The 15,956-nt window shown below is 48.8% G+C and overlaps 1 protein-coding gene across 1 annotated transcript in view; it reads right to left on the bottom strand.

The window, feature by feature from the left end:
- Nucleotides 1-15,956, bottom strand: part of NRXN2 (neurexin 2) — a 224,839-nt gene that overhangs the window by 43,436 nt on the left and 165,447 nt on the right. Inside the window, 1 exon segment of the mRNA XM_083374184.1 lies at nt 6,504-6,675. Within this exon segment, the coding sequence (XP_083230310.1) occupies nt 6,504-6,675 (172 nt within the window).

Here is a 15,956-nt window from a genome sequence, read left to right as displayed (position 1 = left end):
CCACCTTTCTCTTTAGAGTATCTTAAAAGATGTCGCTGCCAATTTCCCCCCCCCCTCCTGACGGAGGCTGGAACAGATTTATGCTTATTTTTTTAAAGGCGGATAAATAAATGGCTTTCGGCCGAGATGCCTGCCTTAAAAAACAAACAAAAAAATAAAAAAAAAGTCTGGCTGTAATAAAGTGGGCTGTTCTTCCCAGCTTAATGTAAGAGCAACAGAAAACTTGGGAGATTGAGAGGGGGGGGGGAAAGGTGTCACAAAACACCTGGGAATAATGTCACTTCGGTGTTAATTAACTGATTTCAAAGAATAGCGGTCGCCATCCCATCGGGCTGGGGGGGGGGAAGGCTTCCTGTCCGGCACTTTATATTTTTTCCGAATGTTTTTGTTGTTAGTTGCGAAGTCGTGTCCGACCCATCGCGACCCTATGGACAATGTTCCTCCAGGCCTTCCTGTCCTCTACCATCTTCTGGAGTCCATTTAAGCTCATGCCTCCTGCTTCAGGGACTCCATCCAGCCACCTCCTTCTCTGTCGTCCCCTTCTTCTCTTGCCCTCAACCTTTCCCAGCATGAGGCTCTTCTCCAGTGAGTCCTTCCTTCTCATTAGGTGGCCAAAGGATTTGAGTTTCAGCTTCAGGATCTGGCCTTCTAAAGAGCAGTCAGGGTTGATCTCCTCTAGGACTGACCGGTTTGATCGCCTTGCAGTCCAAGGGACTCGCAGGAGTCTTCTCCAGCACCAGAGTTCAAAGGCTTCAATTCTTTGGCGCTCAGCCTTTCTTATGGTCCAGCCAAATTCTGGGCCACACTTTGCATCTTCCAAAGAAGGGAGAGGACTCCGTGCCATTCAGGCCGCCAATTATCTGGAGAGCGTTCTTATAAACCCACTCCCCCAAACGCCCGTTTCCGAAGCCTTCCTTTTGCCGATTTTGGCGTGACATCCCACAGTGCGGGCAAGCTGTTTTCCCGGACTCCACGTTTAGGCCACCAGGAGGTCCGCTTCTGGTGACGGGATCAAGCGGGGCCTATACAGCGTCTGCCAGGGATGCTTCAGTTGTCACGGAACCAGGGGTTGGACTTGATGGCCTCGTGGGACCCTCCCAAGTCAAAGGTCCTATTCTAAGCCTGGTCACGGGTGTGTGCCGGGATTGTGTGCAGGGTTTAGCTCTGCGTAAAAGGTGGCTGGACAACCAGTCGACCTGTCCTTGAAGAATTTCATCCACTTTTATCTCACCTGTATTTAGAAGCATCCTGGTGGCTCACCATGGCCGCGGCTGGACCGGAGAAAGGATTCGGAGGAGCTGGCTAGATACCTCAGTGCCCGTCTGTTGGCTGACATGATGCCAACCCTCAAGGTGTGTTTCTGAACACCAGGCCAGGGATGTCGGAAGCGCCAACGTTTTTGGCAAAAATGTAAAGGGCTGGCGAAGTAGACAGCAGGAACGGCAGCTGAGCAATTGGCCTTCCAGCCCGCCCCAGGCTAGGTAAAAAGAGAGCTTCTTCCATGACGGGGGAAATAATCCTCAAAATAAGGCACAGATGTTGCCTTCAGAAGTTGTGGATGCTTCATCGCTGGAGGTTTGTAAGAAAAGACCGGATAGCCAGTCTTGTCTGAAATGGTAGAGGGTCTCCTGCTGGAGCAGGGGGTTGGACTAGAAGACCTCCAAGGTCCCTTCTAGCTCTATTCTGATTGATTGATTGATTGATTCTGCACCAAGACGTTGAGAAGAAGCGTGGCTGTCGACTCCTGACCCAACTGCAGCTCAGCCAGCGGCAGCAGAGAGGACTTCCTTTCAAGGCAGAAGATTATCCACATAAATAAACCTTGCATGATGTGCCCCAACCCGACACCGGAGGGGTGCCCATTTCAGTGGGCACATCTGTGCAACTCCCCGAGGACGCAGAAAGAGTCAAGGCTCCTGTGTGGTTCAGCACCGTGGACAGCGCCGGGATGACAGATAGACCATCTGTCCAGCTGAGCGGGATTTCCAGAGCGCCAGGGTGAAGATGGCAACTTCCGGTTATTTATTGAATACATTTGCGTCAGGGGTGTGTGTGTGTCTCCAACCTTGGCAACTTTTAAGACCTGTGGAATTCTGCGAGTTAAAGGCCACAAGTCTTAAAATCTGCACAACTCCCAGAGAAGTTTTTTTTTGGAGGCAGAAAGAGGCTCGCAAGACTCCTGTGTGGTTCAGCACCTTGGACAGTTCTGGGATGACAGAGCGAGGATCTGTCCAGCTGGCTAACTGTCCATGGAGATTCTCGGTCATCCAGTCATGGTTGTCCCAAAGGTGCTTTTTCCCTTAAGACGTTTCGCTTATCACCCAAGAAGCTTCTTCAGTTCTGACTTGAACGGTGGGGGATGGAAGGATTTATATTCCTTGCAGTCATCTGGTTGTTAGTACTCTTTCTGAGAGTCGTTGAGACTACTTGGAGGTTTATCTGCGCCCTCGGGGTCACCCGAATAGTGCAAATGGGTGTGGAGCCTACTTGGAACTGTGGAAAGGAGTTTCAGTGTGTTTACAACACAGTCCTTTCAGCAGTTACAAGAAGGCTCCACGCCCATTTGCACTATTCGGGTGACCCTGAGGGCACAGATAAACCTCCAAGTGGCCTCAACGACTCTCAGAGAGAGTACTAACGACCAGATGACCGCAACGATGGTTAATCCTTCCGTCCTCCGCCGTTTGCTCAGAACTGAAGAAGCTTCTTGGATGAGAAGGGAAACGTCTCCAAGCAAAGCAAGAAAGTCCACTTGGCTTTTGAAAGAAATCGCCTTTGGGATGTCCAACTGAGTAGGATTTCCAGAGTGCCAAGGTGGAGACGGCAACGCCTGGTTATTTATTTAGAACATTTATACAGCCACCCATCTTGAAACCACTGCAGCTGTATTAGACAAGGCTGCATCACACTGATTCACAGCGAGGGGAGCAGGACGGCAGAGGCGCTTGGGAGGCATCATGTTTGTGTGTTTGTGCGTTGTGTGTATGAGATATGCCTTGCCCTCAGTTAAGAGTTGCTCCCTCCGCTTTGAAGTTTCTGGGAGGTGGGGGGAGGGAGAAGCCAGTGGAACGGTGTGTGATTCAACCCTGAAGTGGATTTGGAAGAAGGCATTTCCAGCCGGGATGCCACGCCAGGGCCGAAGGCAACCCTCCAATTTCGTGCCGGCACCTTCCGGCTTCCCGAGTCACCTGGTCTGATTCAGCGGAGGTTGGAACCGGCCCAACTGCCCGAAGAGGATCCCCCAAGGTATGCTTAATTGAACAGAAGGATGGGAAGAGGGACGCTGCAAAGCGGTTCGTCCAAGATCTACGGGGTAGAAATATTCGGCGTTGGGGAGGGGGCGACTCCCTGCTGTGGCGAAGCTGGAGGTCCGTACCTGCTAAAGATCTCTCCCCCCCTCCCCCCGGCATTCTTGACTCAACAAAGTTCTCCCTGTCCAGTTTTCCCTGGAGGAACATCTCTCTTCTTGCAGACCCCACCACCGCCCCCTTGCCCTCGCTTATCTCCCTCCAGTTTCATGCATCTCCAATGCGGGCTGTGAACTTTCATCACAACCAGTCAGCCTTTTTCAAGGAGGAAGCTAGATGAGATCGCGATAGGCTGGCTTCTTTTCCCCCTCTCTCCCCGCTGCTGCTGAAAAGAGATGCAAAAATTACTCGATCGGGGGGGGGGGGAATGACATGGCAGAAAGGATGTCAAGGACTCCCATTATCGGGGGAAGAGAGGGCTTAGAGAAAAAGAAAAGGGGAGATGGGGAAAAAAAAGAGAATCTGGGCCTTTTCATTTCAGCTGCAGAAGATGGCCTTTCTTAGTGAACGGAGAGATCTGTAGAGCTTTGTTTTTCAACCTTGTCACCGGTAAGACGGGGGGGGGGGACTTCAACTCCCAGAGTTCCCAGCCAGCTCTGGGGAATTCTGGGAGTTGAAGTCCGCCCATCTTAAAGTTGACAAGGTTGAGATATAAATGCTGCAGAGGGCCAGGGAGATGGGCTTGAAGCAAGAACTCACCACAGCCAACCGCCCGTTGTTAAGTTAGCAGCACGGTCGTGAAGTGAGTCTGGCTTTCCCATGGACTTTACTCCTCAGAAAATTCACAAAAGGGGAGATCCCACGAACTCGGGACAATGCAACCGTCATGAGTACAAGTCAGTTGCCAAGCAGCCAAAGTTTGATCACGTGATCCTGGCGGATGCTGCAAGGGTCTTAGGTGTGAAAAACGGTCTAAGTCACTTTTCCTGCCGTGCCCTTGTAACTTTGAACTGTCATAAATTGCAGGGGTTGGCTTTTTGCACCACATGGGGCAAATGTGCAATTAGCTCATGTGTGCCCCGGAAGAGGGGCTTTCTGGGGGGGTGGGATAGCAGTTGGCAGACATTGCGAGGGGCAGCAGGAAAAGACGTGGCAGATGGGAGCTAAAAGCCGGGAAGATTTCCTAGCTGGAAGAGAAACGGAAACGGTCCGCTTAGAACAGAATGACTTCTCCTCAAAGTTTCTACCTGTCGAAGAGAACTTTAGTGGCTTTCCACAAACTAGGATGGTGGTGCGGAGGGTTGGACTAGATGGCCTCTAAGACCCCATCCTATTTGGCTGTGGTTTGTTCTCTAAGTTTGTTTTAATATAATTTGTTTTAATATAATTCCTGAAGGTCTCGTTACCAAACTAGGTAACTTCATCAGCAGGATTTTCTCAACCTATTCTCCTTGACCAGGGGTAGGCAACCTCGGCCCTTTTATGACTCGTGGACTTCAACTCCCAGAATTCCTCAGCCAGCCAGGCTGAGGGGAAAGGGAGAGGTTTTCAAGCTGAGCCATGCTGGCTCAGGAATTCTGGGAGTTGAAGTCCACGAGTCATAAAAGGGCCAAGGTTGCCTACCCTTGTCCTTGACTCATTAACATCTTGTGTGCCAGTGTGGCCAGCTGATTGTGCGATTGGCTGTTTGTCTGGAGTTGTATTTCAATTCCAGAGCAGCTGATTGGTTCTCTTATTGATTGGCACTTTGAATGGTCTGGTTTCCTACATGTTGCTATGACAATCCAAACATCCTATCAGTATGTGACAGGCCAGTCCATTCGAAGTGCCAATCGACGAGAGAACCAATCAGCCGCTCGGAATTCAAATACAGCTCCAAACCACCAGCCAATTGCACGACCGACTGACCACACCGGCACAGAAGAGGCTAATGAGCTAAGGCAGGGGTAGGCAACCTTGGCTCTTTTATGACTGGTGGACTTCAACTCCCAGAATTCCTGAGCCAGCATGGGGGAACTATGGCCCCTTCATGACTTGTGGAGTTCAACTCCCAGAATTCCTGAGCCGGCATGGGGGAATTATGGCCCCTTCATGACTCGTGGACTTCAACTCCCAGAATTCCTGAGCTGGCATGGGGGAACTATGGCCCCTTCATGACTCGGGGACTTCAACTCCCAGAATTCCTGAGCCAGCATGGGGGAACTATGGCCCCTTCATGACTCGGGGACTTCAACTCCCAGAATTCCTGAGCCAGAATGGGGGAACTATGGCCCCTTCATGACTTGTGGAGTTCAACTCCCAGAATTCCTGAGCCGGCATGGGGGAATTATGGCCCCTTCATGACTCGGGGACTTCAACTCCCAGAATTCCTGAGCTGGCATGGGGGAACTATGGCCCCTTCATGACTCGGGGACTTCAACTCCCAGAATTCCTGAGCCAGAATGGGGGAACTATGGCCCCTTCATGACTCGGGGACTTCAACTCCCAGAATTCCTCAGCCAGCGTGGGGTAACTATGGCCCCTTCATGACTTGCAGACTTCAACTCCCAGAATTCCTCAGGCAGCATGGCTCAGCTTGCAAACCTCTCCCTTTCCCCTCAGCATGGCTGGCTCAGGAATTCTGGGAGTTGAAGTCCACCAGTCATAAAAAGAGCCAAGGTGGCCTACCCCTGAGCTAAGGGGAGAATAGGACGAGGAAATCCCACTGATGGTGTTACCTAGTTTGGTAACGAGACGTTCAGGAATTCCCTTAAAACCACAATTCTCCAACAAAACCACAGCCAAATCCCCCAAACTCCAAGCTACAAGTATTTTCTCTTATTTCAAAGCCTCGCCCTTTCCAGCACCTCCAGAGAAGTGGGACCATTGACAGGAGGACCTTCCTTGCCGGAGACGCTTCAGACGGGGTAAGACTGGAACAAGGCCTCTGCCCTAAACGCCCTTTCCTAAGAGCCCCACATCCCGAGTCTCTTCTTCCGGCTCATCCTTCCTCCTTCCGATTCTCTCCCCGTCCTTCCTCGGCTCGCAACGGGTGAGCATCGGAGGAAGCGCCAGAGGTTTTGGAAGGCACAGGAGACACCACCCAGAAGGCCAGGACAGCTGCCCCAAAGCCCTCTACTGCCTCCCCGCCACCCGCCGCCTCCGGCAGAAAGGAAAAGAGGGCCGGTTGGTTCCAACCTCCGCCATCGGTTGGGGTGTGGGGGCGAGAAAGAGAGAAGGGGATGATGGTGGCAGGTGACGCTCTGCGATCCCTACCTGCCGGGTATCGTTCGTTGATGGGCCAGTTGTCCACCTGCAGCGTCGCGTTGCCGCCGCTCCGGGTGAAACGGACCACGTGGTACTTGCCGTCGTTCACCATGGCGTTGCTCTCCTCGATCGTGATGTCGTCCGTGCCCACGTTGAAAATGACCCCCACAGTCCCCTGGTCCTGGGGAGCGCGAGGAAATGGGGTGGGGGGGGGAGGAAGAAGGGGCAGAGAGAGGAGGAAGAAAGGAAATTGGGTCAGTGCGGGCTTCAGAAGGGCAGCGGGGGGGTGGAGGGGGAGGGGGCTGGAAAAACAGGAAAATCTGCAGCCGGATTACGCCAATGCTGCTATTTGCCCACGAAATAAAGGGATCCTGTAACATTACAGCCAGCTTTGTAGGCTCTCCAGCAGTCATCGTCTGAATATCAATTGATTAAATTTTAGCAGCTACTTCTTCTACAGGAGCTCAAGGATGTAAATAGAATAGAATAGAATAGAATAGAATAGAATAGAATAGAATAGAATAGAATAGAATAGAATAGAATAGAATAGAATAGGATGGGATGGGATGGGATGGGATGGGATGGGATGGGATGGGATGGGATGGGATGGGATGGGATGGGATGGGATGGAATGGAATGGAATGGAATGGAATGGAATGGAATAGAATAGAATAGAATAGAATAGAATAGAATAGAATAGAATAGAATAGAATAGAATAGAATAGAATAGAATAGGAATACAGTAGAATAGAATAGAATAGAATAGAATAGGAATACAGTAGAATAGAATAGAATAGAATAGGAATACAGTAGAATAGAATAGAATAGAATAGAATAGAATAGAATAGAATAGAATAGAATAGAATAGAATAGAATAGAATAGATTAGAATAGAAATACAGTAGAATAGAATAGAATAGAGTAGAATAGAGTAGAATAAGAACAGAATAGAAATACAGAATGGAATAGAATAGAATAGAATAGAATAGAATAGAATAGAATAGAATAGAATAGAATAGAATAGAATAGAATAGAATATTCTTTATTGTACACACAAGATACCTGTCTCCGATGCATAAGCTCTCGGTGTATATATAAACAGAAGCAATGGGTCATAAATCACAGTTCCAATCATTAGACGTAAGTTACAAAGAACAACTGATAAATCATAAGAAACCAATAGGAGGAGGTTGCAGGAAAGATGAGAGGATGAGAAAAGATGAGAAGTGAGACAATGCGGCGGGAATTAAGTGTTCAGCAGAGTGATGGCAGGGGTAAAAAAAAAAAATTGTTTTTCGTAGTTTTGGCATGCAATGCCCTCTAGCGCCATCCCGAGGAGAGGAGTCGAAACAGTTTGCATCCAGGATGTGTGGGGTCTGTTAAGTTATTTTCTCAGCCTTCCTTTCTGACCCGCGCAGTATACCGGTCCTCAATGGAAGGCAGGCTGGTTGCGATTGTTCTTCCTGCAGTCCTAACTATCCGTTGAGGTCTGCACCTCTCCTGTTTGGTTGCGGTGCCAAACCAGACCGTGATTGAGGTACAAATGAGATACTCCGTAGTTCCTCTGTGGAGCTGGATCAGCAGCTCCTGGGGCGGTCTGAGCTGGCGCAGGAAGAACATTCTTCACTATGCCTTTTTAATATGTGTGTACGTGTGTTTGCCTTACAGCACTGTATCCCTCACCTACTCCACAACCGCCACCCTGTAAAGGCCCATTGGGCTAAGAAAGTGGACAGAATTGGTCCAAAGTCGTTGCGTGAATTTCCACGGACAAACCTGGGTTTCTCCAGCTCTTTCTCCAGCTTTTTAAAGCCTTCCCAGGGAGTCCTCGACTTACGGCCACAATCGAGCCCCAAATTTCCACTGCTGAGCAAGGCAGTCATTAAGTGAGTTTCCCCCCCCCTCCATTTTGCAACCGCATTTCACACCACAGTTGTTAAGCGAATCCCTGCAGCTGTTAAGTGAACCGTGCGGTCATTAAGCAAATCTGCACACGCACACCCCCAATTTGCTTGTGAGAAGGCCACAAACGGGGATCATGTCATCCTGGGACACTGCGACAGGCGTCATAAATGCATGCCAGTCGATCCCGTAGCTTCGGGGCTGTCGTGACACTTGTTAGGTGTGAAAAAAACGTTCACAAGCCCCTTTTTCCAGTCTCGTCGTAACGATCGCTAAACGAGCGGCTCAACTCGAGCAGCACCCGTATTTATTTTTTAAAAGCCTCTCCATTTCTTTTCTTTTTATTCTCAAAGGAAAAGAAAAAAGCAAAGTTTTAAATTAAAAGTAAAAAACTAAAACTACAAATTTATGGGAGGACAGTTCAAAAAAAATTTTTTTTAACCTTTTGGCATGCCGGACTACTGATGTCGGACTTCCCTCCTGCGTGACACCGGAGAAGTTGTTAAATTTAAATTTCTATCTTCTCTTTTCTCTAGAGGTCAGCGAGATGACCCCTCCTTTTCTCGACACAACAGCCCTGTGGGACTGACAGTGGCCCAGCTGGGGGTGGACTTAAGACTGGGGTCTCCCCCCCCCAAAACAACCGTCTTTTTTCCTGGAGACGGAAATGTCCACGCTCACAATTTCTTTGCCACCTGGAAGTGGGGGAAACTGGTCCAAATCAGCCTGCGGCACTGGGGATAACTGGGACGCAAACTAGCCCACTTTAAGAGGATTTTAAAAAGAAACCAGCTCTGGATTTTTGGCAAGGGGGCATCGCATAGCACCGAAAGACAGCCAACAAAGGATTCTGTTTCCCCAAAAGCCAACCCGCCCCCCACTAATGTAGAGGATGTGAACTTAGGGCAACCGATCTCCCCCACACCCACCCCTGCAAGGCGCCACCAGCACAACACGACAAGCCTTGGTGGAGCAGTGGGCGAATGCCTCCTTAAGTAACACCAGCTGCCTGCAATTAGTGCAGGTTCGAGTCCCACCAGGCTCAAGGTTGACTCAGCCTTCCATCCTTCCGAGGTAGGTAAAATGAGGACCCAGATTGTTGGGGGCAATAAGCTGACTTTGTAATAATGCCGCTTGGGGTGTGTGTGTGTGAAAGCCCTAATAAGCAGGCATATACATAGAATGAAGGCTACTGCTAAGCTTGTAAGCCGCCCTGAGTCTTCGGAGAAGGGCGGGATATAAATGGAATTAAAATAAAAAAATAAATAAAAAAACTGGAAATCTGCAGAGGGCTGATAAGCCCGGCCTGTGATCTCACCCATAAGCGGCAGAGGCAATTAAGAGAAGGAAGCTGAATCTCTCTGGGTGGGGCGTATTTTAAAGGATTAAGGCCCTGTTCTTCACCGGCTCTTTTTTCTCTCCTTGGACAGGGACAAAAAAACCCCACCTGTTCGGAAAAGCCTTCCAAGGTTTTCAGATGGTGCCAGAGCTACGGCAGGCAGCCAAAGTCGGGGACTCCGAGTCGGAAATGAAGAGAGGCAGCTCCTGGCATTTCCACACACACACACACCCCGCCCCGAATCTTTGGGGACCCTCCACGGGTCTGAAGGGTAAGGGGATGGGGAGGGCAGCAGGAGCTACTCCCAAGATACGTCACCGCCAGCCAAGCAAGGGAACGCTAGCTTTGCACGGCTAAGGATGCTGAAAAACTTCTGGGTCATTGTAAATGCGAGCTGGTTGCCAAGCAGTCCAATTTTGGCCGTGCAGCCGTGGGGACGCTGCAACGGTCGTAAGTGCGAGGACTGGTTGAAAAGCACTTTTCTCCGTGCCGTTGTAACCTGGAACATCTGCTAGCAGATGAATGGCTGGAAGTCAAGGATTGTGTGTTATGTATTACCCCAACACAGGGGTCTTCAAACTAGGCCCTTTTATGACTTGTGGACTTCAACTCCCAGAATTCCTCACCCAGGCACGCTGGAATTCTGGGAGTTGAAGTCCCCGAGTCATAAAAGGGCCACGTTTGAAGACCCCCTACCCTAATAGAACCAAAGAGATAAATCAGTGTGAACTGATTTTTACAGCTGCGGTGGTTTTCCACTTCCTTTCACTTAATTATTCGCTCAATTTGTTATAGACACACATCCCCACACGTAGCACTAAGCAGCCCGCCACGTTGACAACACAAAAACCATGCCATCAAATAACCGAAGATGCAACAACAACAACAACAACAAAAAACACTCGGAAACATTAAAAGTAAAACCAAATTAAGCGAAATTAATTTCAAGCCACTAAAAGGATAGGCTCAAAGAACTGGGAACACGCTTTTAGAAAACTGCAGCTCATCTGTAGCTAATATTTACATTCCTTTTTTTTAAAAAGGAGGACCTGGTTTATGCCTTAACTGGCTAGCTAACCCCTCCTGCTCTGGCTGAGTGGGCCCAGCATCCTTAACCAAGCCAGTCGCTAAGCTAAGTGGCCAATCTGGGTTCGCTTTCATGGGAGAGGCTTGTCATGTTGCACAAAATTAGCTTGCTGGGATAATTTAGGGGTTCGGGCACCGGATGCAATCCCGAAATGGATTTACTCAGATGTCGGGTTGTGTGAATGCAATCTCTTGACGCCTAAGAAACATTTGGTTCCTCCAAAGTCTCAATTCAAAAAAAGGAAAAGATACATTCCAGAATCCTGCATTTTTTTCAACTGGGAGTGGAATTTGCTGCTTTGCTTAGCTGCGCGCGTGCGCGCGCACACACACACACACACACACACACACACCGCAAAATGCCCTTAGGGGGGAAAAACACACACCTCATTTCGGTGATAGACTAGGATGGAGTGGGTTATTTCTGGTAAAGCTCCAGTGTTTGTGCCTGTGCATACATCGAGGGCTATTTATTTATGGGCCCATCAAGCCGCAGCCCCTGCCTTGCTTGCTTTGTTTGGGCTCAGAAGGATTTGAGGTGGTTATATTTGGATGGGAGACCAGCAGGTTGACAGGGGAAGCGAAGGAAAACAATCTGTAATACGACAAGAGTATCGCTGCCTAGGTAGGGAGAGAAATATGCAATCTGCAGGAGCCCAAATTCCCAGGCGCAAAATCCTTAATTCCTTAACGTGAAGGGACAAGAGTGCCCCTTTGCACGCGCAGAGGGCATTTTCTTCTCAGCCCTTCTCCCGTGCCTGGCAACAGAGGGCAAGGCTGGCCTTTCCAGCCTCTCATGCTGGGGAAATTATTACTTAATATTGCAAGAAGCACACCGCTTAAATATCCCTTCCCACCCCCACCCCGCTTATCGTGAACCGAAAGCAGAATAAATCAAAGGCTGTTAAGGAAAAGCTTCAGACAGCAATCAGCTTTGGGGATCTGGGGAATAGGTAACACTGACACAACACAGGAACTCCTCGCCTTACCAGAGTTCGTTTAGTGACTGTTCAAAGTTACAACAGCACCGGAGAAAGGGACTGATGACCACTTTTCACACCTACGACCTTTTGCAGCATCCCCGTGATCACCTGATCAAAATTCAGATTGCCGATATGGGTTACATAAGACATTGGGGGTTTGGCTGGGGGGAAAAACACTATTGTTGAAGTCCTTGAATTGGTGCTGGAACCTCAGAGTTACTTTCGCTTCGACAGAACCATGCGTTGTCTTCAATAAATAGTAAGATGTTCAGAAGTTGGAATGAACCTGGAGTTTTATTTGGATTTTTTGAGCTGGATTGTGGACAGGACATCTCTCCGACCGATATGCCGATATGTGGTTCTCTGCCCTCTCCTGTTCCTGAAGCATCTAGCACAGGGGTCCCCAACCCCTGGGCCGTGGACCGGTACCGGGCCGTGGCATGCCAGCAACTGGTCCGCACAAACAAGCAAAGCCCAATCCGCGGGATGCAGGCAGCACACAAAACCACACACCCTCCGATCCGCAAAAAAACCTCTCTCCATGGAACAGGTCCCTGGTGCCCAAAAGGTTGGGGGCCTCTAATCTAGAACCCTCTTGAAAGCTGGAATGGGAATTCTTAAAAGAGTGGGATTCTTTAAGAGAGGCTGTCTCATGCTGGAGGTGGACCAGGAGGTCAAAAGAGATCCTACCGACCAAGCTGGCAGGATCCAGGACAGGATTCCCGTTCCTGCCCCAGTCCTCAGGGGAGGGCGGGCGGGGAGGGGGGGCTCCCCCACTTCACTTGCAGCAGTGGCTCAGCTTAATCCACATCCTGGTGCAGCTGCTGACCGACACTGCGCCAACTTAATTTCATTTGCAGCAAAATGGTAATTAATCCCGCCTTGCAGCTGGCTGGCTGGGAAGGGGGGGGCACCTGGGAGGCAGATGCCTTTTGCTGGAGGGCAGATGACGGCAGGCAGCTGAGTGCACCAGGCTGGATGTATCTCTGTGTGTGTGTGTGTGTTTATGTGTGTGTGTGTGTGTGTGTGTGTGTGTATTGCTATCGCTCTTCTGGGTTTGCCACTGCTCCTCTGTATGAGCTACATATTCTATTCTATTCTATTCTATTCTATTCTATTCTATTCTATTCTAAGAGGTGTCTCTTAGTTTCTCCTTCACACAGCCAACCTTACGGCCACAACTGAGTCCAAACTTTCCATTGCTAAGGGAGACATTTGTTCAGTGAATTTTGCCCTGTAATTCTATTCTAGTCTAGTCTAGTCTAGTCTAGTCTGTATTTCTATTCTATTCTATTCTATTCTATTCTATTCTATTCTATTCTATTCTATTCTATTCTATTCTATTCTATTCTATTCTATTCTATTCTGCATTTTTATTCTGTTCTATTCTATTCTGTATTTCTATTCTGTTCTATTCTATTCTATTCTATTTCTATTCTATTCTATATTTCTATTCTGTTCTGTTCTGTTCTATTCTATTCTATTCTAGTCTATTCTATTCTATTCTAGTCTAGTCTACTCTAGTCTAGTCTAGTCTATATTTCTATCCTATCCTATCCTATCCTATCCTATCCTATCCTATCCTATCCTATCCTATCCTATCCTATCCTATCCTATCCTGTATTTCTATTCTGTTCCGTTCCATTCCATTCCAAGACGCTGTGGGAAATGAGGAGCTGGCCTTTCCCCAAACCTGGGAAACTGGATTTTGGCTTCCTCTACTCCCAATTTTAGAGGCTCAAGCTGATGGGGCTCCAGGAAACACCCCCCCCCCATCAGGGGAAGCCATCCCAGAAAACGAGAGGAGCAAATCCCCTTTTCAGGTTGGTTTGCAAGACTCCAGCTCCAGCAAGACTCCAGCTGCAGAACAGCCCAAAGACGGCCCTTTTCGAACACAGAATCCTCTCCTCTCTTTGCCCGGAAACCTGGCCCTCGTTCAAATCACGGCCGTGTCTCCTTTCTGCATCTAATATTCCAGCCCGTCTTCTTCCCTGCCCTGCATCCTCCAGAGCTTGAACCCTGTTTGTCAAAGCAGTCCATAACTCAAGGCCAGTTGTTCCTTGTGAGCAGTGGTGCTGAGGGGGTTATAAAGAGCACCGGGATGAGTTATAGGACTTGCAGCACCCACGGTCACAATTCAGCAAGCTGTCAGCCTAACGTAACAACCCGTGCATGGCAGAGGGGCTAAGTAGCCAGCCGAGCCCTCGGATCAGGCGTGGGGTGGGGGCTTCCGACTGCAGACGACCTCCCCCCCCACCCCCTTCTGTGCATGCCTTGCTTTTAACCTGGGCCTGAGAGCAGAAGAGACGTTTTGAACTTTCCGCTGCAGATGCAAATCCCTGCTTAACAGTTCTGCAATGGGAACCCAAATTGGGTGTTTCTAAGCTGCAGCGGTGTGCCAAGCAAGCAGGAACGACGCCGAGCACGTGCAGAGTGCTCTTCCCACCCCAGTAATTCAATTCTGGTCATCTTCCACACTCCTGGGATTGGGATTCAGCCTCTCGCTTAGTTTCCATGACAGGAAATTCTTGTTCAGATTAGATTTATTAGATTAGACCGGAAACAAATTCCTCATGTGTCCAACCACACTTGGCCAATAATGAATTCTATTCTATTCTATTCTATTCTATTCTATTCTATTCTATTCTATTCTATTCTATTCTATTCTATGATGAGCCAATTAACAAAATGGTGCAAATACCCAGGGACTGTAATACTGCAAATAAATCTATTTGTTTTTTTAATTTTTAAATATGCAAATCACTGCCTATTGCTGCCTATGTATGCTGGGTGCCAGTCTGACATATTTCAAGGAGAATTAAGGAGAAACCACCCAACACTGAGAAAAATTAACCAGTGGAACAGCTTGCCACCAGACGTTGTAGGTGCTCCATCACTGGAGGCTTTTAAGAAGAGACTGGACAGCCATTTGTCCGGTATGGTATAGGGTCTTCCAGCTCTATTCTGATTGAATTGAATTTCTTTAACAAGGAATGACAGCCTGTTTCGCACTGAATACTAAAAAGGGCTAAAGGTTCTTACTAGGTCACTGGAAGTTGGTGAAGAAATGCACAATGTTTTGTGCTTCACAGGATGCTTGGTCAGCAACAAGCATCTTTTGTGGCATTTAAAACTGCTGGAGTAATCTTGATTGGCCCGGTAAAAGATGCTCGTTTAATATCGGGCCTTTAGCTTTGGCCCAGGAATTGCTGTCAGCTGCAAATCCTATGCAAACAAAAGCTGAATTTCTACGGGGAAAGGCATATGTGTGTGTCAATTTCTATGATTTTTTGTGTGTGTGTGTGTGTAGGGCATTATTAAAGGATTATTATGCTAAGCAGTGATTAATACCACAAGGTGGGAACAGCTGGCTTGCTGTGTGCTCGTGTTCTTTATTAGAGCTATGCATGTAATTATCGCATTAAACCTGGATTATTTCAGCCCTGGGACATATGTGCTTTATTAACGCTGCCCCCTGCAGGCTGCAGAAGTGACACACAGACAGTCAATGCCAGCCCTGCAATTGACAGGTGGACCCAATGCCCGAGAACCCCAAGTTTGCAGTTGCTGTGCTTGCAGTGAGAAAAGAGACTGGGCATCCACTTGTTTGAGATGGTATGGGGTCTCCTGCCTGAGCAGGGGGTTGGACTAGAAGACCTCCGAGGTCCCTTCCAGCTCTTTACTCTGTAGTTAACCAACCTAGAACTAAGGAGAAATTTCCTGACAGTGAGAACAATTAATCAGCGGAACAATTTGCCTCCAGAAATTATGGGTGCTCCAACACTGGACGTTTTTAAGAAGAGATTGGACAGCCATTTGTCCGGAATGGTATCTCCCGCTTGGGCAGGGGGTTGGACTAGAACAGGGGTCCCCAACCCCCCGGGCCAGAGACCGGTACCGGGCCACGGCATGCCAGCAACCGGTCCGCACAAACAAGAAAAGCCCCATCCATGGGATGCAGGCAGCACATAAAACCACACACACTCCAGTCCGCGTAAAATCCTCTCTCCACGGAATCGGTCCCTGGTGCCCAAAATGTTGGAGACCTCTGGAGTAGAAGATCTCCACGCTGCCTTCCTGTTATTCTGTTCCAGGGCTTTTTTTCTCATAGAACGCTCAGAACGGAGTTCCGGCACCTTTTTTGGATTGAACC

Source organism: Vipera ursinii (genome assembly GCF_947247035.1).
Source record: "Vipera ursinii genome assembly, chromosome: 15".
In the NCBI taxonomy this organism is placed as follows: Eukaryota; Metazoa; Chordata; class Lepidosauria; order Squamata; family Viperidae; genus Vipera; species Vipera ursinii.
Note: the sequence above shows the minus strand (reverse complement) of the source record. Positions and strands in the feature narration are given on the sequence as shown.